General features: G+C 42.0%; 1 protein-coding gene across 2 annotated transcripts in view; it reads left to right on the top strand.

Annotated features, from left to right (window-relative positions):
* Positions 1–26011, top strand: part of ATP8A2 (ATPase phospholipid transporting 8A2) — an 861270-nt gene that overhangs the window by 832912 nt on the left and 2347 nt on the right. For both annotated transcript variants that reach the window (XM_075851660.1, XM_075851661.1), the window contains one exon: positions 23287–23378. In XM_075851660.1, the coding sequence (XP_075707775.1) occupies positions 23287–23378 (92 nt within the window). The remainder of the gene's footprint in view (positions 1–23286; positions 23379–26011) is intronic.

The raw sequence follows: 26011 nt of genomic DNA, 5'->3' as shown, positions 1-26011 counted from the left end.
CTGTCGTGCCCCTAGAATAACACCAGTGTTCACACACTTCATCCATTTGTTTCCCGCTAGTTATACTTAATTGTTCTGCTCCAGGTCTGACCAAATTGATCTTGTGACAGATGTGTATTTACACTTATATAATTGGCTGAAACCCGATGATTGATTGCAACCATTTACAGGGTGTAGAATTAGAAACATTTGTATCTAGAGAATAATGTTGGTTCTTACATTACATGTATGCAAGCATCGGTGGGCTCATGTATAAGGATGGGTACATGAAAAAATGATACAAATATGTCAGATAATATGGAGGTCAAAATATCTGACAAATTTATCAACATATTGGCGGAGATTCTTTATGACTGGCGCACTGTACAAATAGTGCACCAGTCTTTCCCCCAGGGCACCTTGCATCAGATTCATCAACAGGGCAGAAGCCCTGATGATGAATCTGTCATGGGGGAAAACAATGCCAGATCGAAAATTTTTCTAGTTAGAAAAGTGGCACAAATCTTTAGTAAATTAGTCATTCTTGGCACACCCATAAAAGTAGCTAAAATTAACCAACAGTAGCACTCGGGTCAGCGCTGAGCCGCTTAGTTTCTGATCAGCTTTTCTCGGAAAGACGAGCAATTGGTGTTTCTATTGAAAGTTTTATTTTTGAAAGATTAGTTACCATTTAGTTACTTAAAGGAGTTTTCCCACCCATCAGAGATATTTATGACATATCCACAGGATATGTCATAAATGTCAGATAGATGCAGGTCCCACTTCTGGGACCTGCACCTATCTCTAGAACGGGGAACCCTAATCCCTGTTCTACAGCTTTGTGTTGTGGCTGAATCGTGTGATTCCAGACCGTGAATTCCAGAAACAGCAGAGGTGGGACCCGCATCTATGTGACATTTATGACATACCCTGTGGATATGTCATAAATGTCTCTGATGGGAAAACCCCTTTAAGTACCAGGCTATTTTTTGTTGTTTTATTTTAGTTTTTTCCTCCTCGCCTTCCAAGGGACATCATTTTTTTTCCTTTTCCGTTTACATAGCCATGTGAGGCCTTGTTTCTTGTTGGACAAGTTATAGTTTTTGCACCATATAAAGTACTGAAAACCTGAAAGAAAAATTCTTTGTGGGATGAAATAGTGATTTCTCTATTGTTTTTTTAGGTTTCATTTATATGGTGTTCACTGTGGGATAAAAACAACATGTTAACTTTATTCTGCGTGTCAATACGATTACAACCATACTAAATGTGTATAGTTTTTTTTAAAACTTTTACCTCTTTTACAAAGAAAAAATAATTTGTTAAATAAATTTTTTAGTGTGTGACCATATGTTGAGAGCTATAACTTTTAGATTTTTGCATCGATAGAGCGGTGTAAGGACTTGTTTTTTGCGGGGCGAGCTGTAGTTTACGACTTTTACTTCTGTGGTACATACGACTTTTTGATAATTGTTTAAATTACGGTGTTCACCCTTGCGGATTAAATAGCGTTTTATTAAAATAGTTCAGACTTTTACGGACGTGGCGATAACTATTATGTTTTGTTTTTTTTACATTACTTTAGAGGAAAAATAGGAATTGGTTTTTATTTTACCTTTAATATTTTTTGGTATATTTCTAAAAATGTTATTTAACTTTTTTTCCTTTTACATTCTCAGTACCACTAGGGGACTTGAACAAGCAAACGTTGGATCACTGGTACACTACACTGCAATACCTATGTATTGTAGTGTATTGTACTATTTACCGACTCCTATTAAGCCCAAAGCTGGTAGACCTGAGGGTCTTCATTAGGCCCCCATACTGCCTTAATAGTATACAGGGAAGTCGATGTAATGACAGAGGGCGGCCTCAAGCTATTGACTGCGGCATCTAAGTGGGTAATAGGTAGGAAGATAATACACAACTAACACCTGCAGCGTATGGTGCAGGCTCAGCCCGTGAAGCCCGCCCAATAATTTCCCTCCTCGCCATGATTTACAGATATGTCATGGTGCAGGAAGGGGTTAAACTCCTTTAAAGCTGAGAGCTCCAGTAAAGGTTTTTTTGAAAATTTTCTACAGCTTTAATGTAAGATCTGTCAGCAGTCTATATTTTATATTACAAATACACATTGTCCTATATTCTAGAGTTTGTGGTGTATTCTCTAAATTTTAGATAGAGTAAAAATCCAACAAAAATTATGTCATATGATAATCCAGCAGTTTTTTCCAAGCCCAAAAGCAGGCTGAACAGAAACAACCAATGATGTTATATTTACATTTTATTTTGGACTATCTTTTTGTAGAGTCTCTGCCTTTAAATGTGAATTGTATACACTGTTCAGCCATAACATTATCCCATTCCCGCACCATGACCCAACTGTACACCGTGGTGTGGAGTAACTTCCCATACCATGATGTACAGTTACGTCGCAGGCGCCATCAGCAGTGGGTGCCAGTTGTAATATACAGCCAACATCCCGCTGCAACTTTGGACTGGAGATGGAATCAGGATGCACTATGGGAAGAAAGCAAGACGGGTGGAGGCAGTGTGAGGCTCTGGGCAATGTTCTACTGGGAAACCTTGGGTCCTGGCATTCTTGTGGATGTTACTTTAACATGTACCACCTACCTAAACATTCTTGCAGACTAGGTACACCCCTTCTAGGTAACGGTATTCCCTGATAGCAATGCCCTCTTTCAGCAGGATAATGCCCCCTGCCACACTATATCCCTTTTGAATCCACTTCTAGCTTTGGTTTAAAAAAAAATGCATGAAAAACTGTTTTGTCTTTAAAAAAAAAAAAAAATGCTGTGTGTGAAACCACCCTTACGGCTGTAATAGTGATATAATAGGGGTTTTTCTAGGACTAAAGATTTTTTTTTATGAGAAGTATCTTAAAATACAAATGTACTGAGCTATAAGCATCTTGAAGATGACAGATCAAGAGTGGGGACCTTTCATAAAGCATATTGGTAAGTTTTTTCTTATTTTAATTTTCTTTCTAAAAAAAATAAAAAAAGTTTCTCAATTCCGTCCGAAAAAAACAACAACATTTTAATTCTAATGAACCAATGATTGTGGCACAAAGACGCCTAAGGCCTCATGCACACGACTGTAGCCATGTGCACGGCCGTGATTTTCGCGGGCTGTGCACATGGCCGTTGCCATTATTTTCAATGAGCTGCGGCCCAGGCTCCGGGGGCCATGCACGGACCATGGAAACCACGGTCGTGTGCATGGCCCCATGGGAATGAATGGGGCCGCAATTCTTCCGTGGATTTTCGGGGGACACAAAAGCACGTTTGTGTGCATGGGGCCTTAGTATTGTATGCAATTAAATTAGCATCAGCGCAGAAGTACAAACAGGAAAGTATGTTAGTGTGTCTTTACATTAAAGAAAAGATGGCCGTTTGTTCCTTTCTGTATCTTTGATGGGTGGCTCATGTCAGGCCCGGATTAAAGAGCTAAGGCCGCTCCTTCTGTTCTCTCTTCTTGTCCCTTTTAACAAGGGACACAATTACTCGTGAGATTCCCTTTCACTTAAGTGGTTTTCTGCTGAACTTTAAAGCCACTGCACGGCTGATTAAGAGGGACTGCATGACTAGTTTCACCCTTGTACTGAGGTATGTTACTTATCTCCTCTTCCTTTCTACTCAGCCAATGAATACAGATGCATATCTAGTCATTTCAATAGGCATGACCCCAGCATTGACCAGTCAGCTCGTATTATTGGCCACATTACTCAATGGGCCTCTTGAATCCATAGAGAGAGAAAAGTAATGGAGAACTCTCTCCAAAGAGAAAGCAGGAAATCTAATGCTCGGGGCCTCCCTCTTCAGAGCCTGTGAGAGTATTGTGCGAGGACTCTCTACGGCATACCTGAGGTGCAGCTAATGTGCGTCGCCGTGTAGGTGAATGGGACTAAACACTTAGCCTGTTTCAAAGCAGAACAATTTTGTTTATATTCACATATGGGTTGTACATGTGTTGATAGATGACTGGCGGTATCATAATTAAGATTGGGATGTGGTTATTGCAACCAGAGGGAAATTGTGCACCAGTCCTTTCACCCTTTCCTTCTAAAATGATAGGGATTGATTGGTTGTGATCTGGCCACTGAGATGAAGACGTAGAGGCCTGTAACGGGGGCCTTGTATCACAGGTTCTTGGGTACCAGGATTTTGGCATGGGGAGATATCTGACCCACTACAATGAATCCCAGGCCTCACTCCCTGTCGTGTTAGGTGAACAGTCCACCACAGGAGAACCCTTGTGGCCTGTTTTATAGGAATAATTATCACCGACACAATGGAGATGGCGAATACAATCTTTAATGTAGATGAACTCTCTTGGAGAGACAGAATTCTTGAACGCTACACATACAATAACACAGTCTCTTATTAAAGGCAACTTTGTACAATGGTTGGCGGTGATGATGACTTTTTGTTCCCCCTCTGTCCCCCTGTTAGGTTGTTCACAGCGGCTCCCATCCTGCCTGGCAATCTGACTCTAGCAGGCCTCCGCGACTTCTGCCCTCCTTACCCAAGAAATGTGATTATGTGGTCACTGTAGCGTCCATGGCCGTGGGCCGTCGGGTCTACTCACCTCCTGACGCCCGCAGCCTTGGATCTGTGAGCGCTGGTCCCCATCTTCTTCCCAGGAGACGCCAACGCTCACTTCCGCTCCGGTCCGCTGTGTCTCGTAGGGTGCGTGCTCTTAAAGTGCCAGCGCGCACATGAAGAAAATTATCATCGTCAACACACATGATTTCCTGGACTATAAGAAGGCCCCAGCCCATCTGATCTTTGCCTGAGCATTGTTAGTAATTCCCAAGTCTGTCTTGCAAATGGTCCCTTAGTGTTTCCCGTTCCAGTTGTTACCCGTGCCCTGTTACCTGTTCCTGTATCCCGTGCTGTGTTCTTGTTCCTGTGCCTACTAGTTGGAGTCGTGTCTACTGCACCTGTGTCATCCGTCACGTCCTGTGTCATCTGCCACGTCCAGAGGGATTCGCCACGTCTGGCGCAATCTGCGGCACCAGGGAGACCTCTCCGTGGGCGAGTATGCCATTCAGTTCCGTATCCTGGCTGCTGAGTTAACCTGGAACAACGAGGCTTTGGTGGCCACATTCTGGCAGGGACTGTCTTCAGGGATTAAGGACGAGCTGGCCGCTCGCGATCTGCTATATACCCTGGACGATCTTATCCTACTTGCCACCCGGGTTGACATGAAGATCCGGGAGCGCTTCCAAGATGTTCTCCGGAAGAGAGAACTTCCTAGGATGGATTCTACTTTCCAGCAATCCTTACTATCCTCCTCAGTCAGATGCACTTCTGGACTTTGTCTGTATTGCGGCCTCGGAGGCCATATTGTGTGTCTGTGTTCCCAGAGGCCAGAGAGACCCCATTGCCTAGGATTGGTTGGAGAGACAACCCTAGGTGGAACGGTACCTAATAAAGCATTCTGTTCCAAGCTGACTATTCCTGTGACCCTAGTATCCGGCGAGAGGACGCATCAAGTTTCTGCATATCTTGACTCTGGTTCTGCGGCAAACTTCATCCAAAAGGAGCTAGTGGATCATCTTCTGTTGCCCACAGTTCCCCTGGAGATACCTTTGGCTGTTGCCTCAGTTAATTGACTGCCTCTGCCTGATCCCATCGTTTCTAAAACAAAGCCGATGAAGCTCCAGGTTGGAGTCCTTCATTCTGAACTAATTTCTTTCCTTGTTTTGCCCAATGCCATCAATCCTGTTCTGCTGGGCCTGCCTTGGCTTCGACTGCATGCCCCAGTCCTGGACTGGAATTCTGGAGAGGTTCTCCAATGGGGCTCCAAGTGCCTTGGTCGTTGTCTGCCGCAGATTCTTCCTGTCCAGCCTCCTCTGCCTCAGTCATTGGCAGGACTGCCCCCCATTTCGCTCAGTTTGCAGACGTCTTCAGCAAAAGGGAGGCTGAGACTCTGCCTCCACATCGGACTTATGACTGCCCCATTGAACTGGTTCCAAATGCCTGTCTCCCCTGTGACCGAGCATATCCTCTCTCATTGCCAGAGTTTCTACCCATGTCGGCCTATATCAAGGAGAATTTGGAGAGGGGTTTCATATGAAAGTCTTCCTCCCCGGCCGAGGCTGGGTTCTTCTTCGTTAAAAATAAAGACGGATCCCTTCGACCCTGCATTGACTACCGTGGTCTCAACTAGATCACGGTCAAGAACAAATACCCATTGCCACCTATATCTAAACTGTTTGACCGTATACGAGGAGCCAGAATTTTTTCTAAACTAGACTTGCGTGTGGCTTATAATTTGTTCCGAATCCGTCAAGGTGAAGAGTGGAAGACGGCATTCAACACTCGAGACGGGCACTATGAATACCTGGTGATGCCATTTGGACTGTGTAACGCTTCCGCGGTCTTCCAGGAATCCGTTAATGATATCTTCCGAGATCTCCTCTATATCTGTGTTGTTGTTTATCTCGATGATATTTAGATTTTCTCCCCAGATCCGACGACTCATTGGAGGCATGTCCGTCAATTTCTGCTACGATTAAGGGAGAATTTTTTATACGCCAAGCTGGAGAAGTGCGTCTTTGAGAAGAGTTCTCTGCCCTTCCTGGGCTACATCATCTCGGATCAAGGTCTCAAGATGGATCCTGAGAAAGTGAGAGCTATCCTGGAGTGGCCAGTTACTCAAGGCCTGAGGTCCATACAGAGTTTCCTGGGATTTGCCAATTTCTACTGGCAGTTAATCTCAAAGTTCTCATCACTGACATCTCCCATTTCCACCCCTACCAAGAAGGGTGTGAATGCCAAGGTGTGGACCCCAGAGGCAGAGTCCGCATTTATTAGTCTCAGAAAAGCCTTCATTTCAGCCTCGATCCCCCATCATCCTGACGTATCTCGGCAGTTTTCTTTGGAGGTGGACACCTCTTCTGTTGGTGCAGGTGCACTTCTGTTCCAGAGGAGCTCCAAAGGAAAGGCAGTAGTATGTGGCTACTACTCGATACTTTTTTCTTCTGCAGAGCGCAATTACTCTATTGGGGATCGGGAGCTACTGGCCATCAAATTGGCTCTGGAGGAGTGGAGACATCTGCTGGAGGGCGCAGCTCACCCCATCCTGATCTACACCGACCACAAGAACCTCATCTACCTTCAGTCCGCTCAACGACTAAATCCCCGTCAAGCCAGGTGGTCGCTGTTCTTCACCCGTTTCCAATTTGTGCTCCACTACCGTCCCGCTGACAAGAATGTGATGCCCTGTCCAGGTCTTTTGAGACGGATGACACGGTGGAGTCCCTTCAAAGTATCATAGACCCGTCCTGAATTATCACTGCCAATTCTTTGCAGGATAGAGACATCCCTCCGGGGAGGACTTTTGTTAGGTTGGCAGACAGAAGAAGAATTCTCCGATGGGGACACAGTTCTAAACTGGCTGGGCACCCTGGTGTTTGTAAAACCCGAGACCTGATTACCCATCACTTTTGGTGGCCCACGCTGCCCTAGGATGTTGTGGACTTTGTCTCTTTTTTAACGGTGTGTGCTTCTAACAAGGTTACTAACTCCAAGCCTGCCGGCCTGATTCAACCTCTGCTTGTACCCAGTGCCCCCTGGCAGCACATTGCGATGGACTTTGTCACTGACCTTCCTCCCTCAGCAGGATGCAACACTGTCTGGGTGGTGGTGGACCGGTTCTCGAAGATGGCACATTTTATCCCGCTGACCAGCCTACCTTCTGCTCCCCGACTGGCGAATCTCTTCATTCAGCACATCTTCCGCTTGCATGGCTTGCCCCTTTACAGTGTGTCCGATCGGGGGGTTCAATTTACCTCGAAATTCGGGAGGGCTCTCTGTAAACTCCTGGATGTAAGATTGGACTTTTTCTCAGCCTATCACCCCCAGTCCAATGGGCAAGTTGAGAGGATCAACCAGATCATGGAGAATTATCTCCGTCACTTCATCTCCTTACAGCATGACAACTGGGTACAGCTTCTTCCATGGGCCGAGTTCTCGTACAACAACCACACAAGCGAGTCCACCACTTCCACTCCATTACTTCTCAGGTACCCCCTGCTGACTCTGCATTTGGGGACTTTCTGCAAATCTGGCAACAGACCCGGTCCTCTATTTTGCTGGCTGTCGATCGCATGAACGCATGAAGCAAAAGGCGGATACAAAGAGAGGAGAGCCGCCTCAGTATCTTCCAGGTACCAAAGTCTTGCTGTCCTCACGGAACATTCATTTGAAGGTGCCTTCATACAAATTTGCTCCCAGGTTCCTTGGTCCTTTTGAGATTCTGCAACAGATTAACCCTGTCTCCTATAAACTGTGGCTGCCTCCTACCCTCAGAATCCCCAACTCCTTTAATGTGTCCCTCCTGAAACCAGTGGTCCTAAACCGCTACAGCAAGACTTCCAGTTCCACAATTACTCCCAGCGGTTCTTCTGATGTGTTCGAGGTGAGGGAGATCCTGGACTGCAAGAGGGTAGGACTTTTTATTTGGTGGACTGGAAAGGGTTTGGTCCTGAGGAGAGGTCCTGGGAGCCGGAGGAGAACCTCGATGCCCCTGCTCTCGTTAAGAAGTTCCTCTCTCACACTGGTCCCAAGAAGAGGGGGCGTAAAAGGGGGGATACTGTAGCGTCCATGGCCGCGGGCCGTCAGGTCTACTCACCTCCTGACGCTCCGGTCTGCTGTGTCCCGTAGAGTGCGCGTGCACGCTCGTGCCCGCTCTTAAAGGGCCAGCGCGCGCGCACATGAAGAAAATCATCATCATCAACACACATGATTTCCTGGACTATAAGAAGGCCGCAGCCCATCTGATCTTTGCTTGAGCATTGTTAGTAATTCCCAAGTCTATCTTGCAAATGGTCCCTTAGTGTTTTCCATTCCAGTTATTACCCGTGCCCTGTTACCTGTTCCTGTATCCCGTACTGTGTTCTTGTTCCTGGGCCTACTAGTTGGAGTCATGTCTACTGCACCTGTGTCATCCGCCACGTCTAGTGTTACCTGCTGCACCCATCTCCATCCGTACCAGAGCTGCGGCCACTGTCTGGACTATCCAGGTCCCCTTGTGCAGAACTTTGTATTGCTGGGGTTCTCTGTTGTTTGGCCAGCTGCCTCCCGGGTCCACATAACCACACTCCGTGACAGTCACCCTTGCGTGTCTTGGAGGTTTAAGCACTAGAGGAGTATGTATCTCCCACAAAATGGCGCCTGGGAATATCACTGCTCGAAGCCCAAATCCCCTAAATTGCAGCATGTCCCCTAGCAGCGTGGACAGCCCTGGGCCTAGTGGGGTCCTACTTTACTCTGATGGTAAGGCCGTAGCCCTTCTTTGTCCCCCTGATCACATGTTCCATGGTGTCCCAGGCTGGCTATGCTATCAGGGACTATCCTACAATAAAGCTCTCTACTCCTGGGAAAGTCATTGCCAACTGTAAATAGAAAGTACAGACAGTTAAAATGTAACCCTGGCAGTTACACCTCTTACAGGCCACATGCTCAGGTGTTTCCATAATACATAGATTATAATACAGCTACCTTCTTCTCCTTCTCTAGGAGGCCAACCCCAGGGTAATTTGTTCTAGTATTATTGTTGGTCACAGCGGAAACTTAGTGAGCTAACATTTATCTTGGTGATCGAGCAAACAAGTGCACTTTTGAATGCTCATTACCGATCATCGGCCTGTGTAAGCGGCCCAGTGATCAACCGACAAATGAGCTCGTGGCTAAAAAGATGATAGTTTGTCTGCAGCACATCATCAAGTGTAAACAGAATGTGCTGCCCACAAGATGCAAACAGTATTGGGACGAATGATCGTATTAACGATCATTCGGTCCCATAGTCACAACCATTGCTCCATATAAATTGAGCAAACAAGCAGAACTTGACATGTTATTTTCATAGATCGGTGCTCGTTACCGGCCAGGAAATCTAGCCATGTTAAAGGACCCTAAACTGCAAAAAAATTATTTTAGGATTGGTCACTTAAAAATGAATGCTCCACATGGAGGAGGGGTGTAAGTAAACATTAGAACGAAACTCTATTACAGCTTATGGGAATTATGGAAACAAGTGCGTGACCTCTACTTCTCTCTTCATCCCAGAGATCAGACATTCTCCAATCTAAAATGTATCCCCTATCCTGTGTATAGGTGATAATTCTTTATTGTGGGAAGACGTAATTTTAAAGGCACATGAAAGCAAAGTAGCGGTCTTGTGAACGTTTTGTCTATAGCTGGCCTCGCTCACACATTTACATGTAGATGTCCTTGTAAGTCCTAAATTGAATTACTGAATCAAATTACTGCATCATGTGACCACTACTACACCTTGATATCTGCAGTATGTACCCCCACATGGAGCACCACCCTGATAGGTTTAATAAGAACTATTGCTACGTAAGATTAATTGGCATTTTAAGAACCAATAAGCCTAATTTATAGGAAAGCAATCAATCCCTTTTTTTTTTTTAAACTTTATTTTATCATATAAAAATATATTATAATACAAACAATCAACAAAAACAGCCAGTAAGTAGGTCCTTGAGTTGTCCTCTTTTGTACAATTTTTTTTAAAACGCATCCATCTGTTCCTGGGAAAGCGGCGACCAATATGGCTGCTATTAACACTTGTACAGGAATTATCACCCTGCTTTTCCAGACAAATATTACATTCATTTCATATTATATCTACAACTATTTATTAAAACGAAACTGAAGTGATAGTGTGGCGGACATAAGGACGTGGTAACACAAAAGACACTGGGACATGGGATGAGTATTGTCTGTAAACAGTGCTTGTCTTGAATATATAATAGAATATGATCATAGTGTATAAAAGCTGCATACAGTAGTCAATAGTAAGGGGCCTTTTACAATGGCCAATTCGTACCGTAAAAACGAGCAGCGATCAACGAGGCAGCTCGCTGATCGGTTCTCTTTTGCACCTTTCACAAGGAGCTATGATCAGTAATGTATGGGGACGAGAGATTGTTACTCCGATCACTCGTCCCCATACATTTCCGTCCTGTCGGCAGCACAGGGAGATGTGCTGTCAACAACGATAATATTTTATGCTGCATAGAGGATACGATCAGCCGATGAACGAACGTTTGCCGATCATTGGCCCGTGTAAAAGGGCCTTAATTGTCCTTAATTGTTGCCCTAGTAGACGATGATATTTGTAGATATACAGTATTCCCGGCAGTTATTACATCACAGGAGAGCATCAATCTGGCTCCTACAATAATCTCTCTGGAGATAACACTCTGGTAATGACCATTTCATCATTTGTAGCAGATATAAACAAACGCCCAGGATTATCTTTGTTTAGATAAGATTGTAATGTCGGACATCAATCAATACTGCTTGTTTTCCCCTGACAACTGAAAGCCCTCATTGAAAGCTGACTTGCTGCCTGCTGTGATTCTCACTATGGTTCAGTATGACACGGGCATGTGGATTATTTATCTACTGATTATGGGTGTGTTAAAAGGGTTATGAATAAACTGTGTCAGGCCATGAAACAATTGTGCATAGTTATCTGAATGCAGCCAGCAATGTAAACAATAGAGATTTGTATTCTGTTGTCATGGCTACGTCCAGGGATATGTATATATCTGTGTACATGTCCACAAATCCTGAATATAGTGCGCAAAGTGATCTAAAGTCCTATTTTATACCTCCATATGACTACGACTTTATAAGGAGGTTGGGAATCATGGCACGCTCCAACATATGCTGTATTACATAGGTATTCTCCCCTTGAATGCCCATGGCATTGCCATATGCATGAGATCTTATGCATGTCCCTTCTTGCAGAAATCTGAAAGACCAGGCCTGGACTAGACAAATTACTTTGTTCATTAATAATTGATTATTTACATTTCTTTCTTAAAGGAAAACTAAACCAATGAGTGCTAAAAGCAAACAGGAGATAATCTTGCCTAAATTGTTTGTAGGAATGAACAAAAACAGCTGGATGCCCCAGTACAAGAACAGTATGTGGGCCCTTGGCTCTACAAAAGTTGACCTAAAAAAAATCCACCAGTAATTGTGAGCCATTGTCAATAGCTCCGTCCGTTACGTGCAATCTAATAGATAGTAGGAAACTGCTTTTTAGATGGCAGTAGACTCCCTCACCTACTGGGCCACTGCGAAACTGTGCAGCTTGCACATATGGTTTGTCCACCACTTTTTGTCAGTCTGCATAATATCTCCATCTTCCTGAAACAAACAGTGAGTAGAAATCCCGCAGAAAACACAGGGGTTAGTTGATCGCTTTTATTTTCAGCTGGTAAACTCCTGAGGTGACAGGCTTAGCCAAGGAGGAGGGGCTTAACAAACTTTGCGCCCTACTGTGGTCAGAGCAGTGGCGGAAAGTTCTTTCTGCAGCCAGTTGTCTTACAGCCAGACACAGGAATATGGGAAGGAGGAGAGAGGAAATGGCTGGTCTGGGACACATACGGTGATATTACAGTTAAGATAGCTGTCCCGAAAACACCATTAACATGCAAATGCAACTCAGCCCAGTGTGCAAGTTTATTTCAATGGTAGAGGGGAATAAGCCGCTGTCAGACACCTCGGATAACTCCTGCATGAACAGACATGTTAGGGCATCTGCTGTCAGGGGAAAGTCGGTTGACCCCCATTTACTAGATAGAAACCATTAACTTTTTCAGAAATGTATGCTACAGTGGCTCTTCTGCGCGATCAGACCAGACAGTGAGCCTTGGGCGACTATGATCCTGTCGCCGATTCACTGGTTGTCCTTCCTTGGACCACTGAAATTAGACGGTTGATAGAAATGTAGGAATGTGTAAATTTACAGACGTGTAGAGGTTGGCATTAGGGATGGCAATATGTCCATAATATTATAATGGTGATATTGCCCGTGAATGAAAGCCACTTGGCCAGGTGATAAAAAATAAGAACTGTATTGTTTTTTTCCACATTTTATATCACACCAGATCAAAAAATACTGACCTTGCCTAAATTTCTAGAATGTTTGTAATTACAGTAACTATAGGAAGAGATTATAGGAAGAGATGCTATCAGAAGCTTGAAGACCAGGAAAATTAGCTCCACTAAAATCTCCATTGCTTCTTGGTTTCAAAGCAGATCAAGCAATTATTTTGTATCATTATATCATTAGTGCTAATTATTCTTTTCTTGGGTAATTGGAGTGGAGGTGATTGTGAATACAAGAGCCACAGGGCACCCTCCATTTACATCAAATAGGAGGCTTCAAAGCTCTGAAATGCCTAGTCCAGGGAGGCAGCACAGGAAACCTTACCACATCCACAAAAATTGGCAATGACACCTGGCATAAGAGAATACAGGTTTTATTGTGAACAAAACTTAAAAGAAAAGGCTTCTTCTATGATTATTTGTGTTGTATGAACAAATAGTAAGCCAGAAAGATTGTCTGCATGAGGCCATGATACGTCGATTTGGTCCGCCTCCCCCAACATTTTAACATCTTCTAATTCTGAGATGACCCCTAGTGCTATCCACATAGCAGAGGTCTGACCCTTCCCATTTCTATTACAAAATCTAAGAATCTGGTCACCAGAAGTGGTGTGTTCCCCCTATGCATAGACCCAATCTGATCTGCTGCTTAACCAAATGCTTCTTTACAAACCATGGTAGTATATACATAAAAGTATGGCACAGTACGTTAGAGACTTTTGCCTGCATCATACTTTTATAGTTACATAGTTACATAGTTACATAGTTTGTACGGTTGAAAAAAGACACATGTCCATCAAGTTCAACCAAGGGATGGGAAAGGGGAAGTAAAAAATTTCTACACATAGCAGTTAATATTTTTTTGTTCTAGGAAATTATCTAACCCTTTTTTAAAGCCATCTACTGTCCCTGCTGTGACCAGCTCCTGCGGTAGGCTATTCCATAGATTCACCGTTCTCACAGTAAAGAAGCCTTGTCGCCTCTGCAGGTTGAACCTTTTTTTCTCCAGACGGAGGGAGTGCCCCTTTGTTTTTTGAGGGGGTTTTACATGGAACAGGATTTCACCATATTTTTTGTATGTGCCATTCATATATTTATATAAGTTAATCATGTCCCCCCTTAGTCGTCTTTTCTCAAGGCTAAATAGGTTTAGTTCTTTTAATCTTTCCTCATAACTTAGATTCTCCATGCCCCTTATTAGCTTCGTTGCTCTTCTTTGTATTTTTTCCAACTCCAGGGCATCCTTTCTATGAACTGGAGCCCAGAACTGGACTGCATATTCTAGATGAGGCCTCACTAATGCTTTGTAAAGTGGTAATATTACATCCCTGTCCCGCGAGTCCATGCCTCTTTTTATACACGACAATATTTTGCTGGCCTTTGAAGCAGCTGATTGACACTGCATGCTGAAATTTAGTTTATGATTTACAAGTACACCCAGATCCTTCTCAACAATTGACTCCCCCAGTGTAGCTCCCCCTAGGACATATGATGCTTGCAGGTTTTTCGTACCCAGATGCATAACTTTACATTTATCTACATTAAACTTCATTTGCCAAGTGGACGCCCAAACACTTAGTTTGTTTAAATCTGCCTGCAATTCACAAACATCTTCCATAGTCTGAACTATATTGCATAGCTTGGTGTCATCTGCAAAAATAGAAATAGTGCTATTAATCCCATCCTCTATATCATTAATAAATAAGTTGAATAATAGTGGTCCCAGCACTGAACCCTGGGGTACACCACTTATAACTGGGGACCATTCAGAGTAGGAATCATTGACCACAACTCTCTGGATACGGTCCTTGAGCCAATTCTCAATCCAATTACAAACTATACTTTCTAAACCTATAGTCCTTAATTTACCCATTAGATGTCTATGAGGGACAGTGTCAAATGCCTTTGCAAAGTCCAAAAACACTATATCCACAGCGGCCCCTCTGTCTAGGCTTCTGCTTACCTCTTCATAAAAACAAATCAGGTTGTTTTGACAGCTTCTGTCCTTTGTAAAACCATGCTGGCTGTCACTTATAATACTATTTATTGTCACATAATTCTGTATATAGTCCCTCAATAGCCCCTCAAACATTTTCCCCACAATTGATGTTAAGCTTACTGGTCTATAATTACCCGGCGAAGACCTAGAGCCCTTTTTGAAAATAGGCACCACATTTGCCCTGCGCCAGTCCCTTGGCACTATACCACTCATGAGAGACTCTCTAAATATTATGAAGAGGGGGACAGAAATAACTGAACTAAGCTCTTTAAGAACTCTAGGGTGTAACCCATCTGGTCCCGGGGCCTTGTGTACATTTATTTTATTTAATTTAGCTTGGACCATATCTACATTCATCCAATTCAGTATATCAACTGATATATTAACAGCACCGGCAGCGGTTACATCAGCTGCTCCTTCTTCTGTTGTATATACAGAGCGGAAGAACCCATTTAGTAACTCGCCTTCTCTTGATCCCCTGTGACCAACTCCCCATTATCACTATCTAAGGGTCCTACATGTTCAGACCTGGGCTTTTTTGCATTTATATGCTTGAAGAATTTTTTAGGATTTGTTTTACTATCCTTGGCCACCTGCCTTTCATTTTGTATTTTTGCTGATTTTATTACATTTTTACAGATTTTATTAAGCTCTTTATATTTTACAAAGGCTGCAGATGTACCCTCAGATTTGTATTTTTTAAATGCCCTTTTTTTGTCATGTATTGCCCCTTTCACAGAAGGTGTAAGCCATGTGGGGTTTAATTTTAGTCGTTTATACTTGTTACCTGTAGGAATACATTTTGCACTATAATTACCCAAAGTAGATTTGAAAATCTCCCATTTATCATTTGTCCCATTATTTGACATTAGTTCTTCCCAGTCTATATCCTGAATTGCCGCCCTCATCCTGGGGAAATTGGCTTTCTTAAAATTAAATGTTTTTGCCCTCCCAGCTTGCGTTTGTTTTTTACAGTATAGGTAAAATATAACTATATTATGATCACTGTTACCAAGGTTTTCACGAACATTGACATTCCCAACAAGCTCTGCATTATTAGAAATGACCAGATCCAACAGAGCTTCACCTCTAGTCGGGTCTTCCACAAACTGGCACATAAAATTTTCCTGCAACAGGTTGAGGAAATGTCTCCCCTTTGCAGTTGAAGCCGAACCATGACACCAATTAATATCCCGATAATTAAAATCTCCCATTATCACAACAGTACCCGCCTGTGCAGCCCGCTCCATTTGTTTATATATTTGACCTTCTATCTCTTCAGTTATATTGGGGGGTCTATAGATTACACCAAAAGTAATTTTTTCAGTGTTTACTTCCCTTTGTAATTCCACCCACAAGGTTTCAACCTCCTCACAGTCTTCACCCTCTAATGTCTCATTTACACTCACCTTCATATCGCTTCTCACATACAGACATACACCACCACCTTTCCTATTTGCCCTGTCTTTCCGAAACAGTGTAAAACCCTGTAGATTTACAGCCCAGTCATGTGAAGAGTCCAGCCATGTTTCAGCAACACCAACTATATCTATATCTTCTTCCAGTATTAAGGCCTCCAGCTCCCCCATTTTGCTTGCTAGACTTCTGGCATTTGTGAACATACACTTTAACTTGCCTTTAAATGTTTCACTTTCACTATCAGAAATGTGATTATTTGACATTTGGGCCTTTTTATTTTCACTGCTGTTTTGTAACGAAAGGATCTCCTTATCTTGTTGCCTAGTCCTCTCCCCACCGTCTGTTTCTCCCCCCACCAATATAGTCTGACCCCTCTCTAACCTAACTACCCCTTTATTTCCTACATTGGCCTCCCTCCTCAGCCCTAGTTTACTGCGGGAAAGTCTTAAGAGAGTATTATTAAGGCCAGTAATCAACATTGATTAGCCTGACATTGAGTGTACAGTTGAACCCATTATATGACTTCCCAAAGTGCTTAAAGGGAATGTGTCGCTAGAAAAAATGTTTGTTTTTTTTTCAGTTAAACAGTTATTATATACATGATTAGACATTGATAAAAAAAATTTAATTTTTTCACAAGTCAGGAAATATTATAAATTAGATTATAATTTATAACATTTCCCTGTGCTGGACACTAGAGGGAGCAATTCCCAAAATTGCAGCATTGGCATGTGGTAAAGCAACCTCATTGCTTTATGCTGCAAAATTTTAGAAGACACACTCGCTCTAGCGTCCTCAAACAATCCCCCCTCCTTTATCCTGGCTAGTGCCAGGAGAAAGGAGGGGGTTGAATGTTCAAACCTCCTACACTGTGTGCCGCCAATTTTTGAGCGAATACACAGTGCTTACATACAGTGGTAATCACACACTAAAACATGAACTTACACAAACATAACTTACCTGCTCCAGCCGCTGCCTCCAGTCCGTCCGCTCCGTCTGCTCCCTCCGCTCCTAGTGCTTGCTTCTAATCACATGTCCGGAAGCCGCGACCGGAAGTAGTAATCTTACTGTCCGGCCGCGGCTTCCGATCCACAAGAAAATGGCGCCGGATGTCGCTCCGCCGAAGACCTTCCATTTGGACTGTGTGGGAACGGCTCCCGTTCGCATTCTCTATGGGGATGTATGTGCCGTATTCCATGTCTGTATTTGACGTTAATCGACACATACAGAGATGAAAAAAAAAATGGCAGCCCCTATAGTGAAGAAAAAGTTAGAAAAAAAAATTAAAACACAAATAAATAACTTTTATTTTAATAAAACACTAAAAGCAAATTGATATAAAAAAAAATTTGCGACACCTTTCCTTTAACTGGGCTCAAAATAGCTTGCCATATATGCTCCTACCCTTTGTGACTCCTCTCAGTTATTCAGTAGAAATGAGAGAGAACTTTTAATGCATCCCATTTATCTAGAGTCACTTTTCGTGGTCTCATGTTTGGCACTTTGTGGGAGTTTAGTGGGTGTTATTGTTGTTCATCTTTACTTTGCCGTCGTTTTACGATGGACCCCTTTCCAGCTTATTACAGTAGTAAATACAACCAATGTTGGAAATGTAACCAGTGTACATGGACATTTATGATATGGAGAATACTGCCATGTGTTACAGGAGGTGACGCAGTTAATAAATACATGCCACACGCTTCATGTGAAATGTCATGTTGTAATTAGGGGTCATATACATCCCGCTACCGTCACACAATGTGGCTATGCTGCAATTATTGCACATGATGCCTTTGATCCATCCTTTGAAATTCCAATCATTAGCGTCCATCAGGAGAGATGACAGTATAACACCGAGTCGCTATTTTTAGAAGAGACTTATACTGTATTTATTTTTTTTAAATGCAAAAAAATTTCTTCTCTAGCAATTTTTTTTTTTTTAAATTCTATGAAATGGATTATGAAATTAGTTTTGTAGATCCTTGTGTCATCAAAAATTTCTAATGCCATCACATACAGACAGATGGCGTACAGATTTCTGAATTGTATAATGAATCCTAATTAATGTTAAAAAATATATATATCTATATATATAAAAATGTATATAGAGTAAGTATACATATATAATATAAATCAGTTAAACCCAATGATTTCTATTACAATGTGCAAAGGGCATCCCACTGTCCCGATGATGGAATGAAATCAAACATGCCTGATCCTTGTTTCCCCGACATCTGTAAGGGATAGGCTAATGCTAGAGGAATCTGGCAGCGATTTATTCCCCTCTTACTATTGAACTAAACATGAACGTACAACCGATAGCTATCTACTGTGTATGGCCAACTTAAAGTGGTTTTTCCATCAGGGACATTTATGATATATCCACAGTATATGCCGTAAATGTCAGATAGAGTCAGGTCACACCTCTGGGACCGGAACCTATCTCTAGAACGGGGCCCCCTAAACCCCGTTCTTCCTTTCTCTGTTCCCGCTGCCATTTGTAATTTCCGACCATGTAAGTAGAAAACAGCGTAACTCGCTGAGATACACTGTTTCCGTAACTCCCATACAAGTGAATGGTAGTTCCGGAAGCAGCGTAGCTCTCATGCAACGCTAAATAGAGATTAAGCAATATACAAATGTAAGGTGTTTGGGGAGAGGATATCTACAAAAAAAATGGGGAGCTGGAATAGATAGCGATTTCTTCAAAGATTTCAATGAAGAGATGAAGATCAGTCATGGCTCAATTATACTATTATTGGAGTTATGTCAGTCACTGTCACAAGTATGAAAAGTGTCCCTCATTATTATTTTTGGAATCATAGTCAAGGTCACCCAACAATGCAGTTCCCAATTTGTTTGGCTGTTCCAATGCACGTGCAACAACTGTTACACAGTTACAAGGGTTGAAAAAAGATGTAGGTCCATCAAGTTCAACCTTTCTCAATCAATTATACATTTGCCCAGTGCTGATATGTTGCCATACCATACAACATTGTTGTTAGCGTACTCAATCACCCTGAACTTATAGATGGTGGAAATCAGATCCGAACCTCAAAGCTCATATGCCCCAATGCAGAATCTGCCACGTGCCAGTTATAATACAGTGGTGTCTTATGAGGTGGGGGGCACCAAGGCCGAGTCTGACTCTTACTTCTGCTCACCTATAGCTACGCACATGGTGGAAAAAATATTCTGATGGTTAATTTTCTTTAGTCTTCTCCGGAAGTGTCAATAAAAATTCACATTCTAATTCTAAAATATTTAGGTAATAAATATATTGCTACATTAAATATTCGGGGTTTTTTTTGTACATTGTTACAGGGATGTTGGGATGTCTATCTTTAGTTTATCCTAAAAACTTAGAGATCAGATATGCTTGAGGACTTCTGAACTGGCTACAATTCTTGCAGAATATAATAATAATGCTACTGATATTACTATACATTTATAATTGAATATCTGGAACAAATATCCCAACGCTTGGTAAATCCAGTGATTTGTACACAGCCTCAAGACAAAGGAAGACCAGGAAATGAAACACATTAAAACCTGCATGTCAGTACGGCCTAAGGTCTGCTGACTGTCATCTGTAGCTTGAGAATATATAGATTATTATTACTATGCAGAATATGATATGTGCAGATTTTTATTTGACCGCCTGGAGCAGATGAAACATTTAAAGTGGACCTGCTCACTATATATCAGTTATACCTCATAGCTTTACCTGGTGCCTTAGGTGATGCATTGCTCCATTAGATAAGATTCTAAGCAAAATTAGGAATAAAAACATAAAAGATTAAAGAAAAGACTGGTACATATGACACTGAAAGGAAGGGGGACCCCAACACCCCCTTCCTCTCTGATGTCATCTATATTGAATTTTAAGAAAATCCTATTAGAATACAGTGGGATGTAGATAATGTGAAATGGGCCTAAAGGTCCTTTAAAATATCCCGATACTGGCTGTAAAAACGAGCGTCAATCAACGATACAGCACGTCGATCGGCGCTTGTTTGCACTATTCACAAGGAGCAATCGTCGGTAATGTATAGGGGATGAATGATCATTGCTACAATCCTTTGTCCCCATACATTTGCATCTTGTCTGCAGCACATCTCGCTGTTTACACAGGGAGGTGTGCTGTGAACTAGCAACCATTTTTTGGTTTGCATAAAAGATACGATCAGCCGATAAACGAGCATTTTTATTTGCTGATCTTTGCCCTGTTTACACAGGGCATTGATCGGGAACAAGCATTCGTACGAGTGCTAATTGATTATTGGCCAATCTAAAAGGGCCTCAAAGCTGGCTACAGACTTTAGATAGCTGTCAGGTGAATAGTCATCTGGTTGACAGCTGTCAGCCCAGACACCATCATTATAGTGCACATTACTCAGTTGAACACAAATGTTATTTATATAGTTGGTGCCGCTTATCTTGGGGATAACATAGGATCAGACAGGTACAAATTTACCACATTAGAAATTAGATTATCTTAGCACTTGTCTAAACACGACAATTCTTTAGGTTCCCAAACACATATTGCTAAAACATGATCAATGTAAATTTGTTCCTTTAAGGTAGTATTATACAGCCCGATTTTGGCTCGTGTAAACGAGCGCCGATCAACAAGACAGCTCGTTGATTGGCGCTCATTTTCTCCTTTCACAAGGAGCTAGTATGGTGGCGAGCTCTTGTTACTACGATCGCTCGTCCCCATACAGTTCTATCGTGTAGGCATGTGCTGCCGACAACGATAAAAGTTTATGCATTTAAAACGATAAAATCCACCAATGAATGAGCGTTTGCTCGTTCATCGGCTGACCGTTGCCCTGTTTACACAGAGAAATTATCAGGAACGAACATTCTATGAACACTCGTTTGCCCAATAATTGGCCAGTGTTAAAGGGCCTTTAGTTGTCACAGATTAGGGACTTGTCGGGAAAATCATTTTGATTGTTGCAATTATCTTACAGTATATATCTAAAGACTAAAATCCGGATAGTAGATAGTGTCTTATTACATTACATCAAAAACAACGGAACCCTGTCACAACGTTGACAAATGGAAACCTTCAGCAACGTTTCCATCACCATTGATATCAATGGTGATGAAAATGGAAGCTTAGGTTTCCGTTTGCCTTTCCGTTGAGGGCTTAACCCGATGGAAACCTCAGACGGAACCCCTCAGCGGAAAGGAACGGTGATGTGAACACAGCATTACCATGTAAATTCAGTTGGTCAACAAGACCCCATATGTAGGCATTGACACTACATTTTTAGTAAAAAAATTTCTTGTAGAAGAAAAGATGAGACAAATGTGCCAATAATGAATGTTACTCGGCTGCAATAGGGGCACTTGGAGAGAGGGGGGCCCAGCCTTGGCTGGGTGGCAGGAACTTCAGCAGAATTCCTATCTACAGAGGACCTGCTCTGTCAATACCAAGGTTATGGCGATTGGTCCCAAGGGTCATAAAAAGGACATGGAGGGGGAAACAAACAACAAGCTTTTCTGTCCTGGGTAGAAAAACCCAGCACCATAATGGGGGACCCATTTTAATTGTTAATAGGGAGCCCCCCCCTCTTCTATTTCGATTTGTGCTATTTGATTGATCTATTGTTTGTTGTAGGGGAAGCACAATGATAAAATGTTACTGTTGGTAATGATGGATGGAACACAAAACTTGACAAGTTGCCATTGAAACCAAAAAAATCTCCATGCCTTGCAAACAGTCCTCCAGTGCCATGTGCCGGGTTGAAGTCTAACAGCATATAGTGAAGGATTGTCTAGCGACTGATTTAATAGTTTGGAACATACTTAACGCGTCCTAATAATCTTCTCCAGATGAACGTGGGTCGATGCTGACTAGATAGGCTGCTTCGTGTTATTATTACACAATTATTCTGCATGTGTAACATTTATTTAGATATCCTATGGACTCCATGATACGTGCATGGGTGGTCTTACGCTGGATGATTCCCTATGCAATACTTTCCGTGGCACCCCCTATATGGTGTAAAACCATACAGTATGGAGCCCAAATAAATCACCCTACACTGCAAAAATATACTGTTCAATAGCAGAGTTACACAATGCCTTAGTATATACCACCATACAGTGTTCAAATGATACCAGCATACAGTACAGTGACCAAATAACAACTTCATACATAAAGTAACTTAATAACTTTGCTGTACAATGTCTAAATAATACTGCTATACGATTAATAAGATTTGTGGTGGTCACAAGCTTTGGGTGCCAGGTCTTCTGTGGTGCCCCTTTCAACACGGGCAGTTGATGTGCCCTGTCTGATGGCACCAGTCGCACTGGATACTTGTGCTTGATGTCGCTGTGCTTATGTTTTCTGCTTTGGACAATCCCTACTTGTTAGAAGGGTCTCTTTACAATAAGCTGATCACAAAGTATCCCCCTCTTGGAACCCTTATCTGTGGGGAAATATGGCAGTAAGTGTTAAATTTTACTGCAGCGCCACCACTGCTGGAATGAAGCATTACAGATTGCCCATTTAAGTCAATAGGTCGTCTGTGTAATGCAGGACAGGACAGGTCCTCCAGAGAGAGAGACGCTCTTTGTAACCGCTCTCCACTCTGGCCAAGAGATGAGGATCCTGAACAGAGGACCCTCCTCTGTTAATTCACAATAGGGTGTATGAAAATAGTTTTTCTAAACTGGACAACCCTTTAAATAACTATAAAATAAATTCACAGGAGACACTGATGAAGCAGGACATTCTACAGTTCTTGCTTTAGTTTTCTACATCATTGATAAGAAAAAGTGCTCCCCTTGTATGACAAAAAGCTTGTCCTCTGGTAAGAAGAGACCATTTCAAATGTGAGGCAGCAGCTGTTTCCGGCCGGGTTGACATGCATTGAAAGTAATGTTTATTTGATCTCATTGCAGCTTGAACGAACGTGACCACTTGTTGAAGAGACTTGGCAGAAAAACCCCTCCAAGCCTGTTTCGTGCTAATTCTGTCCAGCAAAGTGTATCATGTAAGTATGCGAGCGTAAATAATACGGCCGGCTGCTTCCTGTAGGCAGGTGGGGATTTGATTTTAATTAAAGTGCGCATCAGGTAGAGTTGATATGAGAGGAAGCATTTAGCTCGGAGACTTGAATTTGCATAGTGATCCCTATCTAACCCCAGGCTAAAGGTAAGCTTTGTTAAAAGGGTAATGTCTGTTTTCTTGTGCTTGATAACAGATAAAGGCATTCTCCTTCCTATTTTGTAAGGGATAATACTAGATAAAGGTGAATCAATGAGCTTTTCACCCTAAAATAATGCAAATTAGCCGGAAATATAAATCCATAAGTGATTCTCATGAATGATTCCTTTAAAGAGGGATCTGTCTTCTCTCCTGACATGTCTATTTTAGTAAATTCTTTTATTCCCCATGCAAGAAAAATTGCGGAGTTTCTTTTTTGCTTTACATATGTTGGGGTGTTTTTTCTCTTTTATTCCTTGAAAAAACTAAAAATTTCTACGTTTTTTCAGAGAAAAAGTAGATTTTCATCTTCACATACTAATTCAAATAAATTTAGCAAAAAAACTGTGGGTTAAAAATGCTAACTATACCCCTAGATAAATTCCCTGAGGGGTGTAGTTTCCAAAATGAGGTCACTTTTGGGGGGTCTTTATTGTTTTGGCCCCACAAGACCTCTTCAAACGTGACATGGTGCCTAAAATATATGCTGCCCTGTATTTCAGTAAATTAGCGCACTAGGGCCGCATGTGGGATATTTCTAAAAACTGCAGAATCTGGGCAATAAATAATAATTTACATTTCTCGGGTAAAACCTTCTGTGGTATAGAAAAAAATGTATTACAAATGAATTTTGTAAAAAAAAAAATGAAATTTGTAAATTTCACCTCTACTTTGCTTTAATTCCTGTGAAACACCTAAAGGGTTAAAACACTTTCTGAATGCTGTTTTGAATACTTTGAGGGGTGTAGTTTTCAAAATGGGGTGATTTATGGGGACTTTCTAATATATAAGGCCCTCAAAGCCACTTCAGAACTGAACTGGTCCTTGTAAAAATCGCCTTTTGAAATTTTCTTGAAAATATGAGAAATTGCAGCTAAAGTTCAAAGTCTTGTAACGTCCTAGAAAAATAAAAGAATGTTCAAAAAACGATGCCGAACTAAAGTAGACATATGGGTGATGTTAACTAGTGACTATTTTGTGTGGTATTACTGTCTGTTTTACTAGCAGATACATTTAAATTTAGAAAAATGCTAATTTTTGCAAATTTTCTTCAAATCTTGGTGTTTTTTACAAATAAATATTTAATTTATCGACCAAATTTTTTCCCTAACATAAAGAACAATATGTCACGAGAAAACAATCTCAGAATCACTTGGATAGGCAAAAGCATTCCGGAGTTATTACCACATAAAGGGACACATGTCAGATTTGAAAAATCGGCTTCGTCCTGAAGGCCAAAACAGGCTCAGTCCTGAAGGGGTTAAGGCCCTTTTACCCGGGCCAATTATCGAGCAAACGAGCGTTCACGTTCCCGATTAGTGCCCTGTGTAAACAGAGAAATGATCAGACGATAATTGAGCAAACGTTCGTTCATCGGCTGATTGTATTGTTTATGCCGCAAGAAATATTATTGTTGTTGGCAGCACATCTTTGTAAACAGGGAGAGGTGCTGCCGACATCATAAAAATCTATAGGGACCAACGATCAGAGTAATGAGCGCTCGTCCCCATACATAGCTCCTTGTGACAGGAGCAAATGAGTGGCGATCAAAATACTGTCTTTTTGATTGGCGCTCGTTGTTATGGCTAAAAAGGGCCGGTGTAAAACGACCATTAGCCTTAGATAATTAAACAGATTATGCATAGACATATTAAACAATCACCTGGCTGTCCGTTCTTAGCCTCAACCTTCCCCATTATCTCAATGATGCAGGAGGTGATAAGCAGCTGCCAGACACCTCTTGTAAACTTGTTAGTTTTGTTCATTACCCTGACAGCTGCCATCAGCCATGTATCTGCCAAGTCTATAGACACTAGATTGTTTGCGTATTCTGTCAAAATGGTCGGCAAACATGTATAATGTCTTTGCCACCTTTAGTCTATGTTCTACATGGCACGAAATGTTAGCTGAGAGTTGCTGTGTCCTAATTGGTAAGAGTAACTCTAGAGTACATATATAATGAAATCTATTTGAGACGACCAACCAAAATTGCGGTGAAAAATGGTCTCCTTCGGGGGGGGGGGGGGGTCTTCTCAAAGAGGTGGTACTTTCGAGAGGTTTCACTGTATAGTAAAATGGTCCAACTCTTAAAGAGGACCTGGCACCTCTCCAGCTCGTCTGTTTTAGTAAATAACTGTATTCCCCATGAAATGCCAATTCTGAAGCAACTTTTCTTAGAACTCTATTTTGTGCTGTTCCTCTGTTATTCTTCCTAGAAATGCATGAATAACTTGACAACTGGGTTACCAATTTAGGGTGTTCCTACACAAAATGAAATGTCCATTACAAGGGGAATGGTACCACCCAGTTGTCAATTTATTCATAAATTTCTAGGAGTAATAACAGAGGAATGGCACAATGCAGGGTTGTAAGAAAATATGTTCCAGAATTGTTATTTCATGGGGAGTGTTTACTAAAACA

Source organism: Rhinoderma darwinii, chromosome 2, assembly GCF_050947455.1.
Source record: "Rhinoderma darwinii isolate aRhiDar2 chromosome 2, aRhiDar2.hap1, whole genome shotgun sequence".
NCBI classification, from domain to species: Eukaryota; Metazoa; Chordata; class Amphibia; order Anura; family Rhinodermatidae; genus Rhinoderma; species Rhinoderma darwinii.
Note: the sequence above shows the minus strand (reverse complement) of the source record. Positions and strands in the feature narration are given on the sequence as shown.